The sequence below is a fragment of the Aspergillus pseudonomiae genome (genome assembly GCF_009193645.1).
Source record: "Aspergillus pseudonomiae strain CBS 119388 unplaced genomic scaffold BDV37scaffold_102, whole genome shotgun sequence".
In the NCBI taxonomy this organism is placed as follows: domain Eukaryota; kingdom Fungi; phylum Ascomycota; class Eurotiomycetes; order Eurotiales; family Aspergillaceae; genus Aspergillus; species Aspergillus pseudonomiae.
Window position 1 is genome coordinate 83407 of NW_022476094.1, and position 27281 is coordinate 110687.

A 27281-nucleotide genomic window follows, 5' to 3' on the forward strand; every position below is an offset into this window, starting at 1 on the left:
ATTATATACCGCTCCATTCCGAAATTTTACACCTCTCTTCTCAATATATCTCCAGGATCTACTCCCCTTACTTTCCATCAAAGCAAGAACATCTGAACACAATGTATAATTAGGACTCCAATTCTAACTAGGCAAAAACTTTCAGCTCTTTCAATATCTTCTACACTACCTATATTCTTACATGCTACCGATTCGGTCAGCAAAAGATGGGTCATGGAAAGAAAAGCCAGAAAGTCCGGTATGTCTATATTATTTAAAAGTTCCACTCTATATGTAGCTAAACCGTATATTACATACTCACATCATCTAAGATTGAATCATCGATTTGAGATAACTCAACTCATCCATCATTTCTTGCATTGCTGCAGACTGTCCGGGCAGCGAGCTGATGCTGAAGCGGTCATCACTGACGCTATGTGTCGTTTCCGCATCATCTCGGATTTTTCCCGCAAACTGCACAGTAGAAGGTTCGGGGCTTCGGAGAAGCCCAAGTCCTTCTATCCCCCCAAAGAATGCTGCATGGCGCTTGGGATCTCTTTCGACCTCATCAGAATCACCGATACCAAGACCAGAAAAATCTATATCGGAGGGGGACAAAGAGACTGTAAGACGAGGAAGTGGCAGGTCGACGAGGGGTGAGTCACCACTGAGTGTAGTGGGGGAAGATCTTGAATTAACAGTAAGTTCTGGAGTGTTTGGATCACTTGTTTCAGCAGGAACAGAGGTCTTCCACAGTTCGGCAAAACTCATCTCTTCAAGAGCAGAGAAAGTTTGGGTACCATTGTTGAAAGGAAGCGAAGGTGTCATGAACTCAGCGGAGACCACCTCTGTATCTGTACTCCATTCGGAAAAGTGGCTCCTCTCGCACGGAGAGCTACTCGTGGACTCCGTCGCGCTGAAGTCAGAGAAATGACTGCCAAGATTTTCCGCATCGAGCTCCTTTTCTCGAGCTTCGAGATCACGCAGCGCCTCGTCCATGACTGACGAAGGAGAATTCGGTAGAGTGGGGAGCCTCTTTTCTGAGGATGTGAATGGCGTAGGGGTTACAGCATCTTCAACTGTCACTGGCAAGGCAGTTGCGAGCAAGGAGGTGGAGTCCACAGAAGCGACAAAATCTTGAGGGGCATGTGGATTGGCCCTCTCTAGGTCACCATTCCTAGTGGTATCCGTCTCATGGTTTGTTTGAAGTGTTAACGGAGTTCTGGGAGTCGCACGGTCCGTGTTTTTTGGATTTAGGGCACGCCGATCCTGGATAGACAGCACCGTATTCACAGGATGTACGGGAGATGCAGGCCGCCGGGGGAGTAGGCTCTCCTTCGACGTGTTTTCAGGGGGTCTGAGGCTTTCAGTACGCCCCATGACAGGCTTGAAGGCCAGTCTAGGCTTTGTAGAATCACTATTCTGATTATCTGCCACGCTGAGATCAGGAGAGGAAGCATTCCATTGTCGGAAGGCAGCTCGAAGGCCCCTTGATCTTGGAGGAGAGACTGATCGAGCAGTTTTGGTGTCTGGTGCTCTTTGGCTATACTGAATTGTAACCTTGGGCGTCGCACTATTAGGTTGAGAAGCGCCCCTGTTGGTTAATAAACCCAAAGGGGAGGTGCTGAAAGACCAAGCCGGAGTCGGTTGTTGAAGTAGTGGAGGAGATGTACGGAGACGTGGAAGTGCTGGTTTGGGGGGGTTTCTGGGGTTCATATATTTATCATCAGGGTTCATAGTCCGCTCTTCTGTTTGTTGCGGGCTTGAGCTTCTATCACAGAAATAAATCGGACGTGTATCCGGCAAAATGACAGGAACATGGAGAACATTGACAGGCTGGCCTGGAAGAAGAGGACAATGCGATGTGAATGGCTCTGCATGATTGTAGTATTCCACATCATCGTCCAGTAAGTACTAATTTAAGATTAGATAAAGCTGCCGAACAAGAGAGACGTAAGGATACTAACATAATACCAATATGTGCCGCCCATTTTGAGCCCACCAGAGCGCGATGAACCCATATTCTTCGGCGTTCCATCGCATATTATGCTGGTAAAACTATGGCATCCCCTCCAATGGCCCTGGCCAACACGCCTGTCATGCTCCATAGGATACGACTTGGTGAAGTTGTCCCATGAGCCTAGCAGTTTGACAGACTTGACCTGGGGATTAGTATATCTATATGGTCATTAGCGTGTGTGATGGATTCAGAACGACGAAAGCGGCTCACAGGAGAAATGTCATTAACGTTGTTGAAGCCATGGTGGTATAACTGAGATGAGACCTAGGAAAGATGGGTATGGCGCGGCGAAGGATGGCAGCAAGGCAAATTGAAGCAGGATAGTCTAAATTGTGGAAAAAGAAAGAAAGTGACAGGAAAATTTCCCCAAGGCCAGCCTGGACGGAGAGATATATGGACAAAGGAGGGTAACCCGGTGTTGTTTTGGGGTGCGTTGTAGAAGTTGAATAGGTCCGCGCAAACGTTGGATTAATATAGATCAGTCCGCGAGGATAAGCTCAAGGCTAATCAACATGCCATTACAACCCAAAAATATTCGATACCAAGCTGTCGGCCGCTTGGGAATCAATTGATTCAGTAGCCGCGACGGGACAATAGTTAAATTTCGATCCCCCTGACACGAAACAGAGAGTACTCGGAGCCAATGACACTGGCTGGTCGTGAGCTCTAAGCGCTGACAAGGCGGATAGACGGGGTCGAGAACATTCGTGAAGGAAAGGTAGAAGAATATCGGCGCTTGCTACAGGAGATATTGTGGTTTGACCAAAACTTAAAGGAATGTGGATATGGTTCACTCGGTGGAGAGAAACTGGCTATTCAAAAGAAAAAAAACATTGGAAGAAAAGAGTGGAGAGTCCGGACTCTCGCACTGTGAATAAGAATATAAATCAGTCGCAGACGATGGGCATTGTGGAAAGGTAATCAAATCGATCAACAAAACCCATAGCTCGACCGGCGCTTATCCTCTGAACCGTACGGGATCCACCGGCTTTTGCAATAACCACATCACGAAGGGTCACGAAGGGTCACGAAGGGAAAAGAGTAGCCTTTGAGGCTAGGGGGGGAGAAATAAAAACGGAGCGAAGACGCGATGAGATCTGAACATGGTTCTCGAGAGTCTCAATCGACCACTCACGGAGCGAAGACTGGAGCTGAAAATGGCTGAATCGGTATCCTTGACGGAGTACCTGGCGAACCAAAGACTACTGGGCCTTAGTTGCCCTTAGTGCTGAGCCAAATGGGGGGCGGGTGGAAAAGATGGATCACAACTTTGCAGCTAGCCATGCGGTGGCGGATCATGGTGAGAGAAGCGAACCACTTTTGGCTCCCATGGAGACGCTCTCCGGCGAATCTGATTGCATGGAAATCCGGAAAAATAAAAAGGGGGCGTGGCTGGTGACAATACCGTACGGAGTACACCATGCTGAGCCACTGAGAACCGTGGGAAGGAAATAACCATCTGCAAGTGATTCATCGATGATCAAGGAAATATAAGCGAAAGCTACTACTTCTTACTATTCCTTAGAGAAGAATGACCTGCTCTCGAGTCATCGTAGCACCAGACCTGCAGTGCCAGTCCAGTCACAAATCTTGAGGGGAAATTGAAGGTTCATCAGTCAGTTCCCTTTTCTACCTCTAACCAGGGAACGGAAGGGTAGCAGGTTGAGTACTACTTTATTTTTTTCTCGCCGATCCGCCCTACTCCATCCGCCACGTGAGGAGCAGGTGCCACGACGCACGGTATTCTGTACCGTATTGGCCTTACCAGGAGTTACAACGTACGACAACTTCAAAGACAGATCAGATCCCATTTTTCCAATAGGGAAATACTCGTCTGCGTTTAGGGAAGCACCAAATGTAAACAAACCTCCAATGTGAACCTTACGTACTTCAGCAACCAAGGTGGCAGCCTGCTGAAATCTACCAAAACTATTTTTCACGATTGATTCGCTCCTCGCCTGAGCTAATGAGAGTTCTTAATAGCACTAGGACTTGGCCGAAGATCCATCCTCACGGACCAGGCCTCAGCTTGAGGATAGGACAGGCTAAACTTCCTAGTCCGGTTGCCGAGTCAGGAAGACTAAGACCATTGGTAATATCAATGTCGCCTTGGTTCAATCAAATCGTCGGGAATTCATTACAGCAGTTTCTCTTCTTGAAGCCGGGCGCTACTCGGCCGATCCTTGGATGCTGGGCAACCGACGATCAACCTAAAGTAAACACAAGGGGACTTTTGACAATAGTAGCATCTTTTATTAATAGTATCAGGGCCTTCAATCTTATTTTTGACCAATAAGCCATTGCCGTTCACTGTCCTGCAATGAAATCATCACCACTCCGAAGGCCAAAAAAGACATTCGTTGCAATCTGTCTCAGCGTCCTTCAAATAGAGCAGAAATGGAGAATAAGAAAAGCATAAAAGGAACGCCAAAGAGAAAAACGAAGGGGGAAGGGCCAATGCGTTCAGCTCATGAACAAATCAAATCCATGTCTAGCTCGGAATTGTCGGCGGCTAGGCGGCGCTTGCTGCGACATATTCGAAACTCATTTCCTTTATCTGCAACAGACCGTTGAGTTTGAAAACCACCGATAATGAATGAAATATAATAGGCGTCAATATCTGAAAGGTCCTGTACATATTGGGGCCTTTAAGCGAAACAGAAAACAGAAGGTAGGTCAGCGGAACGCGTTGCACTTGTCATATTTGCGATTGACAGCACCGAGGACGCATTTCAATATCCCGTCCGCGCTCAAGGTCTGACCCTTGTCACCCCTCCATGGCACTGTGTCCACAATATCTCGCATGTCCCCGTTCTTTGACTTGTGGCCTAGGTCATCATCCAGCATCTGCAGATATTCTTGTGCGTGCTTGTCATCCCCAACTTGGAAAAACTGGAGGCCAACCTGCCATGGTGTGGCATTGCATTTATCCAGCCTTTTGGCGGCGTTGATGATAACACTTTCCGCGTCGTCCGTGAACACCCCGTCTGTGATTGTGATGATATTCAGCGGTTTCACAGACTCGCTAGGGTCTCTTCCTTGGGCTGCAATGGCCTCCACGCGACGAAGGTATGGGTCCAGGATTTGGCGCAAACGGCTCCCAGCCGGAGTTGCTCCTCGCGGCTCGACGCCGTAAAAAATCTCACGGACATTATCCGCCGTCTTGATATTAGTATATGCGCCAGTTCTGGGATCAGTTCCTCCGTGTTGATAGTTTAAGAAGTAGATATCAATACCATCCTGGTCATGTGCGGTACAAACTGGCGCGATGGCAGCAATAGCATCCGCAGCCTCCTGCCAGCGACGCCCTCTCATGCTACCGCTGTCATCCACCAGGAATACTGTATCAAACTCGCGCAGGAAGGAGTAAGGTGAATCGCCGGATGACGAAGCCCTGGATACCGGAGCGTTTGAAGGGTGCTGTGGTGTGTATGGAGGAGGGGACCAGGGATCGGCATTCCCTGCCTGAACAGGCACACTTTTTGCTTGCATACTGGTTGCAACCTGCCGACGTCGATCGCACTTTGACGCAGTATTAGACCGTCTGCGAGACTCGGAATGGCTTCGAACTCGTGAGTGATGGTTGCCCATAATCCAGGATGGAGTGGTTAGGGGCAGGTGGTTGGGTGAAATTAATACTAGCAGATGGTGAAAGGATGGGTACAAGACGTTGACAATACGCTCGTATGATCCGTGTATATGTGATGGATGACGTTTGTAGATGAGGTAAGTAGTAGTAATAAGTTGTTGCTGTAGTGGCCCTGTGTTCCTAGAACCGCATCTCAAACTGGAAAGACCTGGACTGATTTATAAAACAATGATTGAATAGTAAGAAATGGGAGATTCCTGTCAGGTGTGATTACATCCAAGAAAATCATCTCCCCGTTTTTATAGAACTGTCTCGTATCCATCTCGTGAAGACATGATTAATCTTTCCACAGGTCTGGAACAGGCAGTGAATGGAATCTCCCGACAAGGGTTAGGCTGAATCTGCGACTTCCCCGCCAGTTTGGGGAAAACCGAAGGTTCCTAAGGCGGAAACAAGGCAGTTTCCTCTGTCACACAAACAGACGCAAGATGGGATGTTTCCACATAGTAAAGCTGGTTCAATCCGCAGAACAACTCTGTGATGAAGCATAAGGCACAATTCCAGTGGAACATCCCTATGGGGCAGTGGTTGCCCCGACCCCACAATTACATACTTTGCCCTACGAAGACCCAGCATCGCCATTGGGCGCAAGGGATACATCCATGCTATGAGAACATATACTGTTAGAGTTAGTTTGCACAGACGGAAAGGGGGGGGCACTACTAGTACTACCTAGTAGTACTGTCGTATTTGGACCCAAGGAAATGCTGTACAGACTGTAAGGCGCAGCACGGGAGTCATACCTTAGGCATTCGTGCACAGCCCCGTTCTGTTGCCTATACAGGAGGTCGTACCACCAAACACGAGCAGAGCAATGAATTATTTAAGACGGAGTAAGACAAAATAGAAAGAAAAGGAAAAAGGGCGGAAGGCAAAAAGTATACAGAGAACTCACATCGGCTTACGGTATAGGAACACAAGTGCAATGTGTATCCTCAGCCATATTCCAAGATATTTATCGGTAGAACAGCCAAACAGATCGGAAGATATCCAAAGCTTCGATATGTCCAGGATTGAGAATCAATATGAATCTATGAAAATATGGCAAATGTAATGGGCCAGGATCTGTTCTTTTCGCAGTTTTCTGGAAGAAAAGACAATATCCACTCTACTTCAGATCACAACAATTTATGTGGAAAGGTGCAAGTAAGAAGCTTTTCTCTAACAAGGCTCACATTATACAACGCCAGGTAGATCGGCATGCCGGCTATTTATACCTTGGAACTGTTGCACATGTTCTGTTATGTACTGTGGTACATCAGCTAAAGGGGATGCGCCCGCCATCGGGCGCTCTATCTCTTCTTTCTATCCCTTTCTAGAATTCTTAATCTGGATATATGCCTCTTTACCCAACATCAGCATAGCCAAACACAACATTCCACAACTGAATGTGACAGTTTTCGTTACAGACAGACATCACAGGTAAGTCGCTCACATTCTTGCTCTGAAAGCTTGGTTCGTAAGATCGAGCGACTTCCTGGACAACGCGCGACAGGGCTACAAGTCGATCTCTTTAGACTAGGGGCTAAGTCATGGATGAACTAATTAGGTCTACATCCATGGATGTTAGATTTTCTAACAAAGTTCGAATCGCTTGTATAGGGTATAGGGTATCGATGGCTAAAGACCAATAGGAGGACTAACAACACAACTATCAAGCATTTAGCAATCATCAGACATCGATCATTTCAGGATTTAAATCGTTCGTGTTACTTACACACGATACTTTCTCAAAAGCACTCATGTACATGCACGTTTGGGGAGCTGGTAAAAATATACCCTATGGTTGGCCGTTCCCCAAGGATTGCATCTAACGCAATCAGTCAACCAGGGAGTACACAAAACCACTGAGAGGAAAGCGACGGCATGGGTAAATCAAGATGGGGTATTGTCGTTAACATAATCGGAATATAAACAGAAGATGATATATATATATGGAATCCATCCTTCGAGACCTTGTCCAATGCTATCAACAGCAAGAAGGTGATCAGGAAGCCCATGTCCCTACCAGGACTCTATTTGTCGCCAGTGAAACAGTCTCACGGAAGTAAATGCCGTCATCGCCATCCCCTACACCGTCGAAAATCCCCGATTCACACTCTAGGACCTCAATCAAAGCCAAAGCCTGATCTACACCCATGCTATGGCCGATGAGCTGGAAGCAGGAAATCACCCATTGGCGCAAAGGGTGATTCAACGACTCTGTCGCTCCCGCAAGAACCAATGGCCAAAGAAGAAGCAGGCCAGCGACGTAGCTCTGATTCACGGGGAGACTATCGAAGGGACCCATCGGGATGTTCCCCACGCTAAAATGGTAGGGGGCGCTGGCGCAAATGTCGTTGGCAAGCTGACGCGTCGTATTGCGCAGTCTAGTACAATGTTCTAGAAGATCACTGGAAATCGCAGCTGCCGGCACATTGAGGGAGAGTTGACGCAGGCAGGTTAGGATGATTTCGCTGACAATAATTCGAGCACAGCGATATTGGTTAAAAGTATGGCATGTCCAGAGATCGTTGTATATGTGATATTTGTTGTTGTATGGGTGTGGCCCCGGACCCCACATGTTGGACGACATTTCCGACAATGTTGGGGCTTCAACATTGGTGTACAAGAACTCTGGGGGTATGGCTGCAATCCATCCCATTAGCTCTGCTTCAATGCCGTAAGCGGCAGATAGGATCTCATGCGGGTCAACCAAAAGTCCCATGTTAATATCTGCTCGTAGATTGGACAGTCTGCCAGCGATGCCAATTAAACGGTCGCCATAGACATCGACCCTGGTCCGCAGAAACATGGCAACCTTCGAACAGTCAATCAGTGACTCGGGGACCCGCATGGCTCTTTGAAGGCAGCAGATGATCTGACCCGTGTCATTAGTATCTCCGGGGACAAGCAAGAGAGTGGGGAAGAGGGGTCCATAGTTCAACATACGATCTGAAATCTTAGCTGAACAAACAGCTTCAGTCCATCTTCGTCTTGTAGTTGCTCTGGGCCTCGTAATTCCAGTAATGCGGCAGCACCATAGATATGATTCGTCCATTTCTCAATGTTTCCTGGAGCTCTACTCGTGACGACCTGTTTTTTGTTCGTTAGTAAGATGTGAAGGTCTAGTAAATGGGGAGAACAAGACGGGAGCGGTTTACCTCAAAGATAGCCAGTAACAGAACCGCACCGAGGGTTGGATTAGACTTAGCCTCCTCTTCATCCATCACAGCGGTATACATCAAATTCAAAGCATTGCCATATTCTTTCTCCGCAGCAATCTTCAGAGGTCCATCTTGTCGGATACGCGAGAGCATGGCAGTCCCGACCGCCACAAGGCTCGCCTTCATTGCCTGCTGGCTGAGAGTCACCTCTGGAATCATGAAGAAATCCGGGGAAAATTCCATTATCCAGCAGACCCCGGGCCACGCGTTAAAGCGAAGAAAAAAGCACACAGCCTCATCTTGGGTAAATTGGTATGATGGAGGGGGTGCGATTTTCGAGGGCAGGGGACCGGTGACTTGCTGAGCCGCCGGAGGCGATGGATACAGATCGGAAGGATCGTTGAAATCAGAGATGTCACTTGCCAGGGACGAAGATGTGGTGGTTCCTTGAGGGCTACTCCCGCTTGGGGAAAGCATGCGAGTGGATTTATGGGACTTTTTAGCCCGTCGTCCGGTGGTACCGGCTTTGGCCTTCCGGACCACCTGTTGGCTTTCATCACGGAACATCAACGACAATTCATCTCTATATCCGGGACACACGCGGTTTCCCTTGGCACACTGGGAGCATGTTGGCCGGGCCTGGTCGCACCGGATCTTTCGCGATCGGCATTCACCGCAGCCTTTGCTCGGTTTCCCGCAGAAGACCATGTTGGACAAGGCGGGGCTGGTGGCACAAGGCCCACGGGCAAGTTACACTGTTGTACAGATGATATGATATGGACTTAAAGTAAGGGGGTGTCGATGTTTTGCTCGAATCGGTAACCCATGCGAGATGCCGAGAGTACATTAGTGTCTCTGTCTTACTCCGGAGTACAGCGGGTTAGAACACGTAGGTGGACACCCGATCGGTTTTAGCGGGTCCAGTATGACAGGGTTCCAGTTAACAGTGCAGGGACCTTTTTAAGATGACAGGTCATGCCCATTGTCCAGGTTCAGTTGGTTGTCTGTTGTGTGAAGTTGATGAGAAGGAAAAGGAAGAGGAGGAGGAGGGAGATACTGTGACCAAGACAGAAGAGGATCCCCCACACGACCCCAACAATTCCCCTTCCCTAAACCCGTTCGGGCAGGCGTTGCGGACATCCTTTCCCGAGGCAGTTTAATCTCTTGTATCCGCTCTCATTTTTGGGGCCTCTGTCCTGATTGGCCATCCGCCTCCGGAATATATCCGGAATCAACCCTAATCGACACTGACACCAGGTACAGAGTAAACTACTAACGGTTTATATCGAACAATCCCATTGTATGCTATGCTTAAGAAAACATCTCCCTCTCTACAGCTTCACTCACAATCCAAACGCCAACCTATCGACCCTCACAATTGGAGCCGTTCATACCAAACCCCCCAGAGCATCTGACGAGTAAGCATAAGATGAAGAGGTATGAAACTCAAACGGGCGACAACATAACCGCGGGCCATATTGTAGCCCTCAAAAGACGGCTTCACTGGCTACCGACAATCAAATACTTATCTCCCGTCGACATCCTCGCCCTCTGATGGACTGGGAAAAACTCAGGGGCGTCACCGCGAAGCTGCGGGTCCCTGAATTGAGTTCCCGTGTGGTTTATTACTGTTTCCGGTATATGACCTCCCCCTGTACCATTCGCAGGGCACGGGGATTGCTGGTATGGGTATGCCTACCGTAAGATATTCCATCAGTGCTAATACTTTCTAGACATGCGAGAAATCGTTCTTACCGGATATGCTTGGTAGGAAGATACCGGAGCGACGCAGGGCATAGCAGGTGCAGCAACAGGTTGATATGGATAATATGGAATGGGTGGGGCAGGTCGAAGGTATGGAGGGGGATGGAGCAGCTGGCTATGTTGGCTTGATCGAGTAGATTGGCCTGACAGGATTGGGTGAAACGGCTGAAACTGTGGCAGCGGTTGAACGGACTGGACAGGGGGGAACGGCTGGCCAGGCTGGATTTGTGGAATGGGTTGGACAGGTCGATCATGTTGGTTGGAATAGCCCGCCTGGGTTGGTCGAGAAGGTAGAGGAGTCTGTCTTGGAGTAAAAGTGTTGGGGGCATGATTTCCGTTCCTCATCATCCCAGAGTCTTCATGCTGGCTGTAAAAATCAGGGATTGGTCCAGGGCTCCAGACAGGAGGAGTCCCCGATGGCTGCGGACACAAGAATGAGCTGGGAGGAAGTCTATCATGCGCCAGGGGTATAAAGCCATGTGGAAAAGGCATCGAACCAGGTGGCACCGAAGAAATGGGTCTCGGAAATACCGGATATTGTGCCCCGTAACTGGGGAGAAAAGGTTGCAATGAGTATGCGACACTATGACAATGCTATAAATAATATAGTTAGCCCGTGTATTTATTCGCGAGGCTTAGCATGATACGGGACTTACATGGCCGGTTTGGCGTCTCCGGTACTTTCCACTTCTTGTCATGGTGCAGGCTGGATTCTCTTGAATACCCGGCTAGATCGAACCGGTGGGTGTTTTAGATCCTAAGCAAGGACGTGACTGTCACACATCTTCAGCATTTCATAAATTAAGGTATCGCACTGAATGAGAATAGTCTACCTTGAACTATGGTAAGGGACAAAGAGGATCTTGTGGAAGTAACCCTGGTCTTGATTGTCGAAATGAGATCTGAAACAAAGAACAGGTCTGGTGACAAGAACTGCGTATGTGGTGGCGTGTGAAAAACAAAGCAACCAGACAAACACAACATATCAGGAAGGAAGAAATCCTGATTGTATAAATTGCCGGCCTCAGGCTTTTGTCCTCCTCCTTCTTTCTTTCCTTCCTTCTTCACCTCTCACCCCCCCCTTCAGGGCGCGAGCACACCAACATGCTTGTGCTCGCGCCCGTTACTCGCAACTGTTATCTGAATGGATGTTTGAAGCTTCCAAAATCACAGATACAGTTTGTGTATTGTGATCTGCTTTATTACAAGCTTTCAACTTCTTTTTACATCTCCTTTTTGTTCCTCAACCATTGCTGTGGGCGCCAACATGTGGCTCAATAGAATGCAACTCAGAAAGAAATATGACCATGAATCGTCGTTCATACAGGTAACATTCTCTGAAGGTAATTTGGTATTTTCCTTTTTTTTGTCAGTTTCTATGCTCCTTTTGTTTCCTCTCTTTCTTTCCCACTTCCTTGAAAACAACGGCAAACAAGAGAACAAAAAGGAAAGGATAACCCGTCTCAAACGCAAGACCTACCCCTGTCCTCACTCAGTATCGAAGCTGACTCGTAGTAGTTATTTGTGTCCATAGAAATGAGGAAGGAGCAGCTCGCCCTGTTCACAAAAAGAAAGAAACATATGGCAACGTGGCATTCAAAGAAACCTCCTATTCTCCAACTCGTCTTCGGGCACCTTCCACGGGACTTAAGCATTTACCAAGCCAGTCATCTCAGTGAAAGGTAGGCATGCTCAACTTAACGTTCGTCTTAGCCACTGAAAACTAAGCATCAGATAGGCTAATTGATATCTATTCCTCGTTCATTTGAGCCCGAATCTGGGAATATGATTCGAGCAGTATGTTTTCAGCGAGGCATTTTTCTGCACGTTTCTTAGACACCCATGCTTCAGCCTCTGCGACTTCTTTTTCAATGCTGTTGTAATCACTGACTTGCTGCTGCAACGACAGTGCCATCTAGAGCCATTCATTTCTCAGTTTCCAAGAAGCAAAAATTATGAATGTAAATAATACTTACGCGGAGATTTCGTTCCCGCTTACTCGGAGTGCTCTCATCCCGCGCTTTGTTGCACAGCTGCTCCACACAAGAGCGGATACCATCCAGGGTCTTAGACAGCGAGCTAGAGGCACTTCTCTCAATCTGGGGAGCTTTCGTCTGAGAAGTGGTGGTGTCCGGTTTAGTCAGCCCCGCAACATGCGACGGGTTGGTTTGCTTCGGCATAGGCGACATAACTGCCTCGGTGCCTTTGCTGGGGCGACTAGTGCGCTGAGGACTCCCAGTGGTGGCAGCCACTGTGTGAGTCCTGCGCGCTGGACCTTGAGGAGAGATAGCTGATTGTCCACGTGGACTAGTCACGGCCCTGGTGCGTGCCGCCATTGTGGTCCGGGCGAATGAAGGCATGTTTTCAGGTGATATTGGGATGGGCGCCGAGATTGTGGGTCTTCTGTGTCTGTCTGTTGAGGGTATGGGGAGGCGCAGGTTTTTGTTCCAACCCTCAGATGACTTGGGGTGTTTGGCACTTGCCTTAAGTCCTGTCCTTCCAGAGTCGAGCTTGCTGTATTCAGGACTTGTGGTAAGCTTCGCGCTGCTGGTGTTCGGGTCTTCGAATGCAAGGCCAGATCCTTCGTTAGGCCCCTTTTTATCCTTATCCATGGTGCTTCTATGCTTGAAGATATTCCGAAAGCCATCAAGCATACGGCTGCTCCGGGAATCAGGAATCCTAGCGCTTTGGGGCGTCATATTGTGGCTAGGACTTTGTGATACGATGTCGTCAAATGTCCTGTTCTGGACTGATAGTGGCGCATCGTGAATAAGGAAATCGGACACGGCTTGCAGCGACGCTGTCCGTTTGTTCTGAGGTTTTATTATAGCCTCACTCTCTCCTGTACTTTGCCCAAACATTTCAGCTCGGGGAGCAGCGGTCTTTTCTGGAGTCACTGGGCCAGATGCTATGCCTCCTTTCACTAAAGCTTCATATTGCATAGGGAGGTTTGGTATGGGAGGGGTAGACTGCATACATTCGGGGCTGGGGGTGGAAAGAGATGATAGGCTTGGACTGTTGACAGGTTTGCGTGGAATTGAAAATTGGCGGCCACCAGTGTCCCTCTTTGGGGCTGTCTCAAGCAATATCTGGGGGGTGTTGGATGACGGAGTAACTGGGATGTCTTCAGTGGTGTTCTTGTCTTGATGTCTGAATCCCGAGGTCCCTGTTGTATCCTCAATGCTACGAAGCCCTTCCTTAAAGACGTGTTTTGGTGTATCCGGATGCTGAACGGGGCCTGGGTGTGATCGTTGTGTGACTGCATACGTGCTGCCAGGGCTATCCGGACCCATGATAATCTTCTCTGCTGAAGCGGCAATTCTGAGGGTAGGACGAGTACGATACTCACCAGTATACACATTGGTGGGTCGCTTGGGCATTCCCTCTTCGAGGCTCCAACCGCCGGATGATGATGAGGAAGAGGTGATGTTTTCCTTCGGCTGATTGGGTGCTTCTTCAACCGAACTTGAAGCTGAGTCTTTTTTCTGCTCAGCCAAAATGTGGGGGCGAGGACCACGAGGCTTCTCAATCACTCGAATACCACCAGCAAAGCCATCACCCCGTGCCTTTGAACGACTATTCAGGCGCTCAGGACTACGGACAGGGATTGGAATCGGGAGTGAGCTGCTCTGCTCTGAGATGACTCGGCCCCCTTTCTGTGCAGTAGCAACTGATTCCTGGCCGTGTCTTTGAAAGACTACTCCACGGGGAATACGGGTAGGGGGCTGGGTGGTGGTGAGATTCGGTTTTTTAGGCTCCTGAGGAGTCTCATATTTGCGCGTCTCTTCTGTGAGATTGTTAACAAGAGATAGGGGGGAAAGGTGGTAAGGATGCTCTAGTTACCCTGTTCTCGAAACTTGCCAGACTGATAGGGCTTTATCGTCGATGTGTCACTCTCACTACATGGGGAGTCAGATCTAACATCTTGGCCTGTTTTTAAGCAGATGCAAAGTTAGTTGTGCAAATGAAAGATAACAGCTTATTTAGCGATCCATAGAGAGGGTTTGTAGATTATCATCGTGTAGATCAGGAACTATCGTAGCACAAGTGATTCGCCACTTGAAGTGACTCTGAAGGAAAGCTCAAGGAAGCTCTACTCTATTGGAGAAGGGAAATCGTGAATAAGTTACTGACCTTCGCTAATCATATGGGCTTGCATTTCGCAGCTGGGGGTTTCCTCTTGGCTGCCTGTCGTAGAAGACTCCACAAAGGGATCGTACAAACGAGGGGGGTAAGAGGACATATTTAGTAGAGTATTGATGTGTAGATGTGCAATAGTGGATTCTGAAGAATCTAAAGAGATATTGCAGATAAAGTACTATCTGGACGGCTGGTTGGAAGGAGTATGAGGGGTGTTTCCAGGATGAGGAATTGAGGAAGGGGTTGGCTGAAAGAGATGTTGTGGACGTGTGGGAATCTGGCTTTCCTTTCCTCACCGAGAGATAAATGTGTTGCCGTGCAAACTGTCGGGGTAAGAGTGTTTCGTTGGGAAAGGATGATGTCGTGCGTGTGACTACCTCATCGCTGCCTGGACTCTTCACACTGAGGCATGAGTATGAGTAGCCGTGCAGATAAATGGGGCAATCACTAAAGGAAAGTAGAAGAAAACGGGATTCTGCAGCTATAATCACCATCGTTCACCTCCAGTGCAGGACTTTCTCTAGCTCCTTTCCCATAATATCATAAATATACAGTCAGACCTAATATTCTTTGGCTGTAGTTCGGCGCTCGTTGTCAATGTTGTCTTCTGCTGCTCATTGGATTGTCCATCGGTTCTTGAGATTGCAAAGCCAAGAATGTGATTCGAGATTTCTGCATGCATGCACAGCTACTGGCCGTACATAGCTCTAGCATATGTGGAATTTCTCGAGATATTGGCTCATGCTAGTTGATGGCATCTAGCTGATTGCCATCATATCTGCTCGCGGTATCGAAACACTTGATGGGCCTCAACATCTGAAGGCTTGACTCATTCGCCCCCATCTTCGGTATTGAATATAAATTCGAAGGTCCTGGAAGAGCATATTGTGGGAGCCCTACTTTGCAATGATGGATAAGACTTGAGGTATTCTATCAATATGTCAACACATCTCCCGTTGGACAAGCATTCCAAAGGAACTCACTAAATGCAGGTGGAACATATGTCGATTGCTTCTTTGAAGACTCATGGGTTGGTCGAAAAGATACCTGATGAGAATTCGCGTTGTTCAACGATCCAAATGGTACAGGAGCTCCCATCTATGCATGTATGAATGCATAGGTGGGAGCTCCTCGATCATATGTCACAGCAGAGACACCTATAGATACTGGATGCTGGAAAGTGACAAAAGTCCTTATGAGAAGGATGAAAAGACTATGATAAATTCAGCAGTGTTCCTTGTTTGAGAACAGATAAAGACGTGCTTCACTACACTGTTCGTAGCAGGCATGGAAACGCTAAGCGAGGCCATGACGCGATACCCAATTAGGAAACCAGGTCTGTGCAAGGAAGATCGCCTCAGGCATGCATAGTCACGCTAGGGTTCCTCCTGCTTATGACATCTATAGCAGAATATGTTGTCTAAGACCTGACAGGTTTATTGTCAATGTGATATGTCTCCTCTATTATAGAAAGGATCCGCATCTGCAGTGATGGTCTACTCCAGCCCAACAAGGACGACGATCTTTATAGTCTTGAGTCCAATGTATTGAGCAAGTATAGACATTTTTTAAATTCATAACCTATTATGGTAAGATCTACGTAGGCAGTAGTGAGGTGGCAAATGAGCAGGTTATAAATTGCTTGTAGTACTGGCTGTAAAACTGCCAACAGAGAAACTCACAGCCCAATAGCTAAGATATGTCCTATGACTTCTTGGTTATGTTACAATAACCTAGGGCCAAAGACTAAATCATGATAACTGTATTAATTAAGCATAGTGCATAGTGCATTGTTCTTTTACCTTTCTAGTTTACGGGGATCCATTTTCCTCTACGCTAGCATGCTGCCCACGCTTCCGCTTCCCAGACGAACTAGATTGAGCTCCCTCTGACCCATCGTGCGTCCATTCGCTAACCTCCCATTGTATCGTTGTTGATTGATCATCACTGACACCGAACCCACGTCTAGACTTCATCATGCGACCCAGTCGACTGCCCTCGATCATCTCCTCAAACCACGGGATCCCAGCTACCGTGCCTTGTCTATAGGTCTTAGAAACGCCCCGCGTCTCACCTGAGGGAGGTATGATAGTATGGGAAAGCGGCAAGGGTGCCTGCGTTGTGCGAAGTGGCATATCAGTCGACCGGTCCTCCCGGCTACCTTCAGATTCCACTTCGCCCTCCTCATCTTCGGAAAGAAGGCCCAGGTACTCCAACAATCGTTGATCATCCCCCGAAAGACTCCCAATTGTCACCGACATATAGTTCGCCTCGTCACTGGGAGCATCAGTCCAATATGAGAGAGGTGTTCCGCAAAATCCGCAGAAAGCGTGCTGTGTATGCGGGGCGTGAGCGGGGGAGAAGATGCGCCGGATTGTCGCACGCGATTCGTCGTCGAAGTAGGATTCAGTATGAGATTGATACCAGTCCAAAGGGACTCGAAGCCATGCAGTAAGAGGCGTTCCGTGGATTCTTCCTGTTTCACGTGGATATTTTTAGTGATATCGTTTCATGATTGATGAGGGTGTATATGACGTACGGCTATCCCGACTACTGTCAAAGTAGATCTCTGCGTGCTCAGAGACGTCCTCTGGGAGCTGTATAAGGTATTGATTGCGCCCACAATGACAGGAGCCGCGAAGGGGTTGGCGACTTGTCATTGTGCCTTATGTGTAGGTTAAGTGCTGTATGATGAGCTATGTTGGTAGTATGTATCTGATCACCGGTGTCATTAATTTAGTTCGCGGTTTAATATGTAGCACAGACTCAGAGGAGTCAAGAATGGCCAATTGCTGTTAGAAAGAGATTCAGTGAAAGACAGTTCCGGGTTACGCATGAATCTACTACAAAGACTGCGTAGTGGCCTGAGGACGTGCCATTGGCATCGATGACGTAAGGTGCGAGTCCATGGATCGAGAAGTCTTGGCAGCGCTCGATTCGGCAACTAAATTAATTGCTCCGCACCTTAGGTTACTTTGGGGGATTTCTTAGTGTGCGCTCAAGATTTAATTGTACGCCGAAGCATATAAAAGTGGTCAGTCATGCAGGTCACTAGGTACGCTTAGAACAAATTCCCCCCTGGGGCTCTCACTCATTAATTACTTCTTTTTCTTCTTTCCTTTTTTTTATTTCCCTTCTCATCTGTCTTAATTTACATACTTTTAGACGCTAGTTTTCTTCTCTTTTTCCATTCACATTCCTTTCCGGTTCCCTGGAACCCACCAGCGCTCTTGTACATTTTACCCACTGTTCCCTCCGTCTATCACATGAAAATCTCTCCGACACACTTCCAGCAACTTGACAACAACAACAACAACCAACCTACCTACCTACCTACCACCATGCCATCTGCACAACCACCAGCATCCCTCGCATCCAGCTCTTCTGAGACCTCGTGTTCTCCCGGTCCAGGCATAATTAACACGACCGACGACCGCAATGACCGTTCTTCATCCACCCCCACTGCTTCATCAACCAAGCATGCTGGCTCAAGCAGCGCCCAGGACAAGGAGAAGCCGCGATTGACAGAGCAAGAAAAGAAGAACAACCACATTGCATCGGAGCAAAAGCGCCGCGCAGCGATCCGCGAGGGCTTCGATCGCCTAACGGAATTAGTTCCGGGCCTGGAAGGCCAGGGCCGAAGCGAAAGCATTGTGCTGAGAAAGACTGTTGATTTTATTCACATGCAACTGCAAGAGAGGCAGGAGCTCATAGCTGAGATTGAGCGCAGAGGTGGTCACATTGACGATACCTTTCGGTCGTGACGTTGGCACGGCCGTCGGGGTTTGCATCCTCAGCCGAGGTTCGATCGGGCTTGAAGTATGATGATGTTGATGACTTGATTTACGGAGTTGTGCGGATGGATACAATACCCTGCGCTTGGTACTATCATTGCAAATGCCATTCAATGCAAAAGAAAGAAGGCATGGATTGCTTCCCATTTATAAATTTTCGAGCCACGGTTGAGCTCACTATCTTGTCATATCGCGCCCGCCTTGATCATATGGTACTCTGCATGCCTGCTTTTTTGTTATTTCTTTCTTTCTTACTGTTTCATTCTCCACTGCTTGCTCGTTGTACATCAATGTTGGTTTGACAAGGCGCTTTCTATGGTGTTCAGGTGTTGGTTGGAGTGGCTTGTAATAGTTGAACCGGACAGGGGACGGGTATGTTCATTGTTATTTACCGCTTTACAAGTACAATATCAGCTTTGTCCTACCTTTCTGTGTAGGCTAGCTTGGAGAAATATATATATGAGGTTCTTAGCTGGATATACTTGTGTAACTCTTCAGAAGTGGATATCAAAGAGGGGGCGTTGGAGACAAGGGAGCGATCAATATCAGACATACCTCTAACCATGGACACCAGACAATATCAAACCACTATCAGAAGCTTTCTAGCAAAAGAAATTATGGATACTCCTTTCTACTATATGTGTCCCTAAACTTATTTAACCGTCAATCGGTCTACAATACAATCACGCTAGAAATATATATTCCTTGCCCTCAGTTACGACATGACATGATATTGGATAATTGATGTCTTTGATTTTTATTATGAAGCAACTGCCTGCGGGTATCTTGCATCTTTATTTCCAATACTCCTTACTTTATACTTAATCCATGGATGTCATCGTCATCCTTTCTTATGGCTCTGGATACATGTACCAAAATACCGGATCTTACATCTGCTTGGCACACGTTCTAGAAGATATGGAAACTTCGAACAATCAAAAAAAATAAAAAAATAAAATAAAATAAAATAAAGGAAGATGAAGAAAAGTGAAAAGAAAGCCAGAAAGCATAACGTGTGGTACACATGCCCCTTATTTAATCATATATACCACTATCTCTTTATACCGTTCATGTCTGGCTGACAGCTAAACAAATAACAGGTACTATGTATGGATAGTCCGCAAGCATACGACGATCCGGAAAACCCGCAAGAAAAAGAAAACCACCTTATCGCTAGATTCTGCCACGATCCACCGCCCATCTATCAAGATCCAGAAACCAAAAAGATACGACTCATATTCGAGCAAATCAACCGTGCATTGAGAAAGTTTTCCCCGTACACGTTCAACTATAGAAACACATCCGCAACATTATATACAATACGCCGAAGAAAAACGAGGACAGAAGAAACATTGTAACCCCAAAATGTCCGATTCAAAAACCGCCCTTCTCTCCCAATCCGAACCCATCGACCCCCCACCAGCCTACGACGCAACAAGCAACAACAACCCACCAGCACCTCGTACACCACTACCCCGTCCGCCGCCGCTCTCCCTCCCGGTGCTCAATGAGCTCCGCGGCAAGCGAGTCATCCTCGCCTCGCAGTCCCCGCGCCGCAGACAAATTATGTCTCACCTCGGCCTGCCCAATCTAGAAGTCATCCCTTCCAATGCGGACGAGGACTTCCCCAAGACAATGGAGCCGTTCGAGTACGTGCTCGCCACGGCCACGAAGAAGGCGCAAGCGGTCTATGAACAAGAGATCGTGAACGAGGAGAAGGGCGAGCCGGCGCTGATTCTCGCGGCGGACACCATCGTCGTGGATACAGCTAGCGGGACGATTCTTGAGAAGCCCCGCTCCGAGGCGCAGCATATCGCCATGCTGAAGTCGCTACGGGATAATCGTGACCATAAGGTGTTTACGGCGATGGCGGCTATGGCGCCGTTGGTTAGTGCGCGGCAGCCGGGGTATGCGCTTGAGACGGCGCTGGAGGAGACGAGGGTGCGGTTTGATGGGGAGGTTACGGATGAGTTGATCTTGGCTTATGTGCGGACTAGGGAGGGGGCGGATAAGGCTGGTGGGTATGGGTTGCAGGGGTTGGGGTCGATTTTGGTAGAGAGTATCGAGGGGAGCTGGGATAATGTAGTGGGTTTGCCGTTGAAGTCGGCTTTGAAGTTGATTGAGAAGGTGGTTGAGAAGGCTGATGATGATGATCGGTTGTCGGATGGTCTTGAGGAAGCGGAAGAGGAGAGTGATTAGGATGTAGGGCTGTGGTTGGCTTGCATACGGCATGGTTTTATAAACGCTGGTCGTTTGTACTTCTCTGAAGGTTATTGAGGACCGTATTAAAAGGATTCAAAAGAAAGCAAGAGACATTTTCCAACAGTATCCATTTGAACAGTTACATATCTTTTAGCTCAATACCAAGAGCGCCAACCAGCTGGACTGGTTTACTTTAACAGAAACAGCATGTACATAGGCAAAACGCCTGAACGGAAGGAAAGTTTAAAGAGAAAGTAATGAGAAACAGGGATATATCAATGCAACGATCTATGCCTTCCAGACCCTCTTGAAAGCCTCTGTTACACCAACGTCGTTGGTCTCAAACTCATACAGACCGACGGCAGTGGTAAGAGTGAAGGCGCGCAGGAGCCAGTTGCAGAATGTGGCGGTCTTGGGGACACGGCGAGCGGGGAAGTAGTCAATGATGGCAGCCCTAGGTGGTATGAGTATCGAACGGGATCAAAGATTCATGTCAAGATGGATGAACATACTGGAATCCAATGTGGGAGTGGAGAACGATAAAAGAGCAAAGGACTGCGTCCATGACTGGGTTGAGAGAGCCAGCAGCGAAGGGCGCAATGGTGAGAGGGACAAGACCGGCAGCGATGGCTCTGTTTAGTCATTAGTTCAGTATCCTGTCAGGTGCATGAAACGTGAGCTTATCTACACACCTCTCAAAGCTCCAGTGGTAGCTTCCCTCCGAGGGGTGAGGGGTGGGGATGGGAGCAGCGTCGTTCACTACGTAATTGACCGGTTAGTACCACTGTATCTCTGCAGCAAACAGGAAGCTCGATCTGAGTCTTTCAGGAGTCGGGGATGGACGTACTCGTTCCCTGAATGGTCTCTGTTCGAACTCGTTAGCATCTCTTTCCTTGACATCCAGCCGACCAACAACCATAATTGATACTATAGCCACGATCAAGTCATATTCGGAGTCACTCACGAGGCAAAGGAGGCAGAATCTGCTTCTTCGCGGAGGCATGGAAGGCCACAACCTGCGACACGCCGGCGCCATTTCTGGTCGCGAATGGCGAGCGGAAAGCAGAGAGGCAGGACTGCCGGAGGAGGGAAGACTGGCGGGCGATCGAGGCCATTGCGAAGGTGTTGAAATGCAAGACGTTGGGTATATTCTCTGCGACTCAACGCTGCACGAGGCAAAGCAACAAGATGAAGTCGTTCAAGTTCGTCAGGATGGAACCTCGGAAGTCCAATCGGGAATGCGGTCATCCTATTGCGGTTCAGCTGATTGGCCCGTCTCTCTCCGCCCAGCCGAAAATGGCCGACATTCCGGCAAATAATATTAATCGGCTATACAGACGGAAAACATGAATGTCTCCCTTACAGCCTTCTTGGAGTTGTCGGTCATCGTTTACGTTTACTGCTATTATTGCCTATGTTACAATTTTTCTTAAATACAGAAATTGTACTATTTTTCTTGAAGATTCATTATATTCCCAACATTATTTATTATAACATCAGTTTACCGAGGTACACAAAGAACGCCTGCAAAATGCACTATACTCTTATGTAACAAAAGATGGACAGCTTAGAACTTCAGGACAGCTTTGCCCTTGTTCTTTCCGTGGAAGATACCAAGTAGAGCGTCGGCCGAATTGTCAATACCAACGGTCTCGTGGGTCAGAGCCTTGAACGAACCCTCCTTGATCCACTTCTGAACGTTCTCCTGGTGCTCCTTGGTGTACTTGTCACCCATGCCGGCATCGCCAACAATGAAGCCACGCATAGTCAGGCGCTTAGTCAAGACGTACTGGATGTTCTTGATGGGGTAGGGGGCCGAGTTGTACTGCGAGATCATGCCGCAAACGACGACACGGCCAAAGTCGTTTAAGGCATCCAAAGCAGCCTCCAGGTGCTCACCTCCAACGTTCTCATAATAGATATCGATACCCTCGGGGGCCAAGCGGGCCAGCGCATCGGCGGGCTTCTCATTCTTGTAGTTGAAACCACCGTCGAAGTTCAGCTCCTTGGTGATATATTCCAGCTTGTCGTCCGATCCGACACTGCCGATGACCTTGAGGCCCTCATGCTTAGCGAGCTGACCGACCAGCTGACCGACGGCACCGCTGGCAGCCGAAACGAAGATAGTCTCGCCCTTCTTGGGCTTGCCGATTTCGTACAGGGACGAATAAGCGGTCAGACCGGGCATACCAAGGGCACCCAGGAAGACACGGATATCCTCAATGCCCAAGGGGTTTTCGAGAGGGCGAATGCGGACGATGGACTGTTCGTCCAGGACAATGTACTCCTGGATGGGGACGAATCCAATGACCAGGTCGCCTTCCTTGTACTTGGAGTTGTTGGAGCGGAGGACCTTAGCGATGGAGCTACTGTCGATGGGCTTGTCCATGGCGAAGGCAGGAGAGTAGGACTTCACCTCAGCGGGGCGCATACGGCCACGCATGTAGGGATCAAGGCTAGTGTAGAGAGACTGCAGGACAACACCATTGGCAGGAGCGGGAGAGTTGGCGTCGACCGACACGGACTCGACAACAATGTCCTGTCCAGGGACGGGATATCCCTGAGGGACCTTCTTGAAGACGAGAGCCTTGTTCTGGGACATGGTGATGATAAGGTATGAGTATGGAAAGGCGGGTAGATTGAGAGAGGATAGTAATCACAACAAACAAGTTATGTTGGGTATAGATAGATATGGGTAACGTTATGGATAAAAGAGTTATATAGGCTCGAGCTACAGGTTCCTTTTATAGGCGACCACCCCTCAAGCAAAGCGGGGCAGTTCCAATCTCCTCTCATGACGATTATAAAGCAACTAAGATTCACCCCCAAAGTTCAAACACGGCAGAAGCTTCTCGAGAGGCAAAAGATGGGGAAGAACGCCCGAGGCAAAAGGTTCCGGAAACAGCAAAGTGGGTTGACAAGTATGGGTGACGTTGAACCTGCAGAGTGGTTGGGTGGATCGCTACGGAGTACATTATTCAGACTTCTTTGGAGGCACGGAAGAGAATAACCTTCTGGGCAAAACAACCGGACGGAGTTTGCTGATGATCACAAATCAGGAAATGAGTAATGTCTCCGTCGGAGATGTTGCTAAAAGTTGCTACGCGAGGTTCACTAATCAATTGAAGGGGCATACTTCCGTGATGGTAGATGGTTGATGTATAATGTTGTCAAGTTAAGAAGTATATATCATGTTCCTCGTAATGTACATAACTAATCCCTACCCAAAATGAAGTCATGGAATGATCATTTTTCTTCATCTTTTTCTTTTTTCTTCAGTCTTGTTTTAACTTTCTGCATCCGACGCTTAGTCAGCACATCTTCTCAATGGCTTGAATTGGATACTAACTTGATCTTCGGTACTCTGTAGACCATGGACTCATTATCTCTTCTAGATTATTCAATGATCCCGACTAGTGTCATACTCTCTCCAGGGGTACTTAAATGATCCTTCGTCCTTATCAAACTTCAACACCCGAACACTGCCTGAGGCCATCAACATAGAAGTTTGATACAGTACAGGACACCCACGCATACTGGACGTGCAGTATGGACATACTCCGTGATCGACTTGCCTGTCGAACTTCACAACTGAGATCCGAAAGAAATGGGCATATCTCTATAATGACTATAGCTATACTTCTATTTACAAACTTAATACTACTCTAAGCGATGAACAAGCAAAAATGGTTGGTAAATTACCTCCAGGTACGGATTGTTGTTGTTCCTTGTCGGGAGGAAATCCTTGCCTTCTGAGTGGCTGATCGAGATCCCTTCCGACTTGGACAGTTTTTCTGCCGGACATTTTTTCTTTTGTCGCCTCTTGCCAAAACAGCCGTTTTTTCTCATCCATCCCTATCTCACTTTTACCCATCATTTGTTTTCGTGGAAATATCTTTTCAGTTGATTCATTTTTTTTTCTCTTGATAGTCGCTTCTTGTCTTGAGTCCTTTGGGTACTTTTTCATATTCCCCTTTGCTCTCATCATGTTGGGCGCTTTCCGCCGAAATGGCGTTGCCCATGCGCTGCGCGCTTCTGCTCCACGGTTTCTTTCGGCCAGAGTGACACCCCAGCAGCTACAATGGCATCCACCGGCCTTCTCTGCAGTCTCGCATGTGCCCCGCTCGCTTTTCCATGCATCCCGAGTCTCTTTCTCTGCCGTTGCCGAAGCTCAGGCCCAGAATGCTGAGGCCGACCAGGATGGTCGCCTGTCAAATTTCAAGCAGCTGGCGGATCAAGGCTTGGTCGACCCCATCATTATTCGCACCCTTGACAAGAAGATGGGTATCAAGACGATGACGGATGTTCAGAGCATGACCATTCAGGAAACTCTGCAAGGGAACGATGTGTGAGTTTGACTTTTGTCCGCGACGTGTTCTTTGATGCTGACATTTGTGTTCTTTCAGGTTGGCTCAAGCAAAGACTGGAACTGGAAAAACACTTGCCTTCCTCATACCCGTGGTGCAAAACATCATAAAGGACCCCACTGTCAAAAAACGTTCTTACAGGCGTTCAGGCCCAGGAGCTACGTCGGCAGATATCCGTGCCATCATAATCTCCCCAACCCGTGAGCTTGCGGAGCAGATCGCTACAGAAGCGAAAAAGATCGCTTCGGGTACTGGGATCGTGGTGCAATCGGCTGTCGGTGGCACTCGTAAGATGGAAGGCCTGCGTCGGATCCAGAGAGAGGGCTGTCACTTGTTGGTTGGTACGCCCGGCCGACTCAAGGATATTCTTTCCGACCCAGAGAGTGGTGTCGAGGCCCCTAAGTTGTCTAGCTTTGTTCTCGACGAGGCAGATCGCTTGCTGGATGATGGTTTCGCTCCTGAGATTTTCGACATTCAACGCCTACTTCCTGACCCGATGAAAGTCGACCGCCAGACGCTCATGTTCTCGGCTACTGTCCCGAGGGAAGTCTTGTCCATGGTTCACCAAACTATGAAACCTGATTTCAAAACTATCCAAACTGTCAAGGAGGATGAAGTACCTACTCATCTCGCAGTTCCTCAGAAGACTGTTACGCTCGATGGCTTCCAGAATGCTTTGCCCGCCATTCTCGAGTTGGCTAAGAATTATCAAGCACACGTGGCCAATGACCGCAGTGCTCGACCTTTCAAGGCTATTGTCTACTTTAACTCCACCATGCAAGTGAATTTGGCCTACCAAGTCTTTAGCAAGTTGCTCAACAACCCCGATGACCGCCGGAGTGGCCACCCTTTGAACAAGATGTACATGATGGAGCTCCACTCACGTCTGACCCAAAACCGGAGAACGCTTACTTCCGACTTTTTCCGGAACAGCCGCTCTGGTATCCTCTTCTCGTCGGACGTAACGGCGAGAGGCTTGGATTTTCCAGACGTTACTCATGTCATTCAGGTTGGTGCCCCTCGTTCCCGTGACACCTACATCCACCGTATCGGACGTACTGGGCGAGCAAACAAGGAAGGTGAGGGATGGATCCTCCTTCATCCTGGTGAGAACGGTTGGATCCAGAGAAGGTTGGGAGACCTTCCTATCGAAAAAGATCACACACTGGCCACGGCCGTCACGAACATGCGCGAGGAAGTGGGCGACGATGTTTCCCCTTCTGCCGCGGAGTCTGTGTCGCAAGTCAAGGAGGCTATGCTCAAGGTTCCCGAAGACATCCGGGAACAGGCATTCAAGTCTCAATTGGGCACTCTGATGTCAGTCTTCTCCCGTCCGAGAGATATGATTCTCGCCATGAACGAGCTCGCCGTGCATGGCTATTACCTGCCTGAGCCCCCATCGATTTCCCCTGGCATGGCCCAAAACCTGGGCGTGGCCGACGTAAGGGAGGCAAATGTTTCGGGACGTCGTTTTGGCTCTCCTCGAGGCCAGCGTGATTCCTCTCGTGGTCCTAGCCAATTCAGGGGTGGTCGTGACAACCGCAGAGGCAGCCACGAGCGCAATTACGAGCGCAACCACGAGCGCAACCACGAGCGCAGCCACGAGCGCAGCTACGACTCTCGCCGCCGTGGTTCTAACCGCTGGGACAACAGAGACCGCTATTAATCCAGGTAGACAGCATATATGTCGCTGACTACCCGTATCTGTCTGAAAAGATTGAAAGAACAAACTTCTGAATGCATTGGGCGGCGTTCTTTGCGGTTACTGCAACTACTCTGTACATTTAGACCAGAGAACGAATCTTCTCCTCTCCGGATGTATTTTTATCATGTATGCCGGTCTGTCGCTTCGAGATACCATATGACTTTTCTTCTTCTGATCTGTCTCGATCTACCGGGCGTGTTCTAAGTCGGGACACAGAGATTATGATCTAGGCTGTTATCTTCTTTATTGGATATATTGAACAGGGGCAGACGGACACCCGATATGTATTATGTATTTGTATTAGTTTCCATAGGTTCGTCAGTTTTTAATGGTATAAATACATCTAATTTCCACAGTGACGTGCTAGTTCTTGTTCCAGATCTAGGTACAACTCTCCCAGTCATTACCCTTAGCGAAAAATACTCTACTATATTCTCCGGGATCTGAAAACTAACTCGGCATACCGAAGAACTCCAACAGACCCATCGGAAAGTGGACCGGTCTAGAATGAGAAT

General features: G+C 48.4%; 11 protein-coding genes across 11 annotated transcripts; 3 read left to right on the plus strand and 8 right to left on the minus strand.

The window, feature by feature from the left end:
• Positions 1 to 276: 276 nt before the first annotated feature.
• Positions 277 to 2726, minus strand: BDV37DRAFT_10511 (uncharacterized protein). The gene is made up of 3 exons (XM_032078249.1): positions 2210 to 2726; positions 1947 to 2157; positions 277 to 1893 (listed from the first exon to the last, which is right to left on the minus strand). Exons 1-3 carry the CDS (start codon positions 2239 to 2241, stop codon positions 307 to 309), a joined length of 1830 nt encoding a protein of 609 aa, XP_031936508.1. The 5' UTR covers positions 2242 to 2726; the 3' UTR covers positions 277 to 306.
• Positions 2727 to 4350: 1624 nt separating this feature from the next.
• On the minus strand, positions 4351 to 5371 carry BDV37DRAFT_261398 (uncharacterized protein). Its single transcript, XM_032083318.1, has one exon. The coding sequence runs from the start codon at positions 5312 to 5314 to the stop codon at positions 4676 to 4678; it is 639 nt and encodes a 212-aa protein (XP_031936509.1). The 5' UTR covers positions 5315 to 5371; the 3' UTR covers positions 4351 to 4675.
• Positions 5372 to 7277: 1906 nt separating this feature from the next.
• Positions 7278 to 9597, minus strand: BDV37DRAFT_261404 (Zn(II)2Cys6 transcription factor). The gene is made up of 4 exons (XM_032083319.1): positions 8792 to 9597; positions 8580 to 8723; positions 7366 to 8508; positions 7278 to 7299 (listed from the first exon to the last, which is right to left on the minus strand). Exons 1-3 carry the CDS (start codon positions 9500 to 9502, stop codon positions 7636 to 7638), a joined length of 1728 nt encoding a protein of 575 aa, XP_031936510.1. The 5' UTR covers positions 9503 to 9597; the 3' UTR covers positions 7278 to 7299; positions 7366 to 7635.
• A 305-nt stretch (positions 9598 to 9902) lies between these two features.
• On the minus strand, positions 9903 to 11333 carry BDV37DRAFT_290465 (uncharacterized protein). Its single transcript, XM_032088716.1, has 4 exons — positions 11215 to 11333; positions 10550 to 11152; positions 10194 to 10205; positions 9903 to 10156 (listed from the first exon to the last, which is right to left on the minus strand). The coding sequence occupies exons 1-4, from the start codon at positions 11254 to 11256 to the stop codon at positions 10106 to 10108; spliced, it is 708 nt and encodes a 235-aa protein (XP_031936511.1). The 5' UTR covers positions 11257 to 11333; the 3' UTR covers positions 9903 to 10105.
• Positions 11334 to 12200: 867 nt separating this feature from the next.
• BDV37DRAFT_290467 (uncharacterized protein) lies at positions 12201 to 14801 on the minus strand (the record flags this gene model as incomplete). Its single annotated transcript, XM_032088717.1, has 4 exons — positions 12201 to 12473; positions 12535 to 14345; positions 14402 to 14488; positions 14693 to 14801. 4 exons carry the CDS (start codon positions 14799 to 14801, stop codon positions 12309 to 12311), a joined length of 2172 nt encoding a protein of 723 aa, XP_031936512.1. The 3' UTR covers positions 12201 to 12308.
• Positions 14802 to 16385: 1584 nt separating this feature from the next.
• BDV37DRAFT_261418 (uncharacterized protein) lies at positions 16386 to 17517 on the minus strand. The gene is made up of 2 exons (XM_032083320.1): positions 17238 to 17517; positions 16386 to 17174 (listed from the first exon to the last, which is right to left on the minus strand). Exons 1-2 carry the CDS (start codon positions 17356 to 17358, stop codon positions 16510 to 16512), a joined length of 786 nt encoding a protein of 261 aa, XP_031936513.1. The 5' UTR covers positions 17359 to 17517; the 3' UTR covers positions 16386 to 16509.
• A 522-nt stretch (positions 17518 to 18039) lies between these two features.
• On the plus strand, positions 18040 to 18462 carry BDV37DRAFT_287843 (uncharacterized protein; the record flags this gene model as incomplete). Its single annotated transcript, XM_032088168.1, has 1 exon — positions 18040 to 18462. One exon carries the CDS (start codon positions 18040 to 18042, stop codon positions 18460 to 18462), a length of 423 nt encoding a protein of 140 aa, XP_031936514.1.
• A 986-nt stretch (positions 18463 to 19448) lies between these two features.
• On the plus strand, positions 19449 to 21026 carry BDV37DRAFT_10590 (nucleotide diphosphatase). Its single transcript, XM_032078264.1, has one exon. It carries the CDS (start codon positions 19858 to 19860, stop codon positions 20689 to 20691), a length of 834 nt encoding a protein of 277 aa, XP_031936515.1. The 5' UTR covers positions 19449 to 19857; the 3' UTR covers positions 20692 to 21026.
• Positions 20983 to 21809, minus strand: BDV37DRAFT_275508 (CybS family protein; the record flags this gene model as incomplete). Its single annotated transcript, XM_032085405.1, has 5 exons — positions 20983 to 21148; positions 21207 to 21326; positions 21387 to 21453; positions 21542 to 21559; positions 21659 to 21809. 5 exons carry the CDS (start codon positions 21807 to 21809, stop codon positions 20983 to 20985), a joined length of 522 nt encoding a protein of 173 aa, XP_031936516.1.
• A 329-nt stretch (positions 21810 to 22138) lies between these two features.
• On the minus strand, positions 22139 to 23652 carry BDV37DRAFT_261421 (MDR family NADP-dependent oxidoreductase). The gene has a single exon (XM_032083321.1). It carries the CDS (start codon positions 23294 to 23296, stop codon positions 22262 to 22264), a length of 1035 nt encoding a protein of 344 aa, XP_031936517.1. The 5' UTR covers positions 23297 to 23652; the 3' UTR covers positions 22139 to 22261.
• A 780-nt stretch (positions 23653 to 24432) lies between these two features.
• On the plus strand, positions 24433 to 27055 carry BDV37DRAFT_261422 (P-loop containing nucleoside triphosphate hydrolase protein). The gene is made up of 2 exons (XM_032083322.1): positions 24433 to 25042; positions 25101 to 27055. Exons 1-2 carry the CDS (start codon positions 24681 to 24683, stop codon positions 26725 to 26727), a joined length of 1989 nt encoding a protein of 662 aa, XP_031936518.1. The 5' UTR covers positions 24433 to 24680; the 3' UTR covers positions 26728 to 27055.
• Positions 27056 to 27281: the final 226 nt, after the last annotated feature.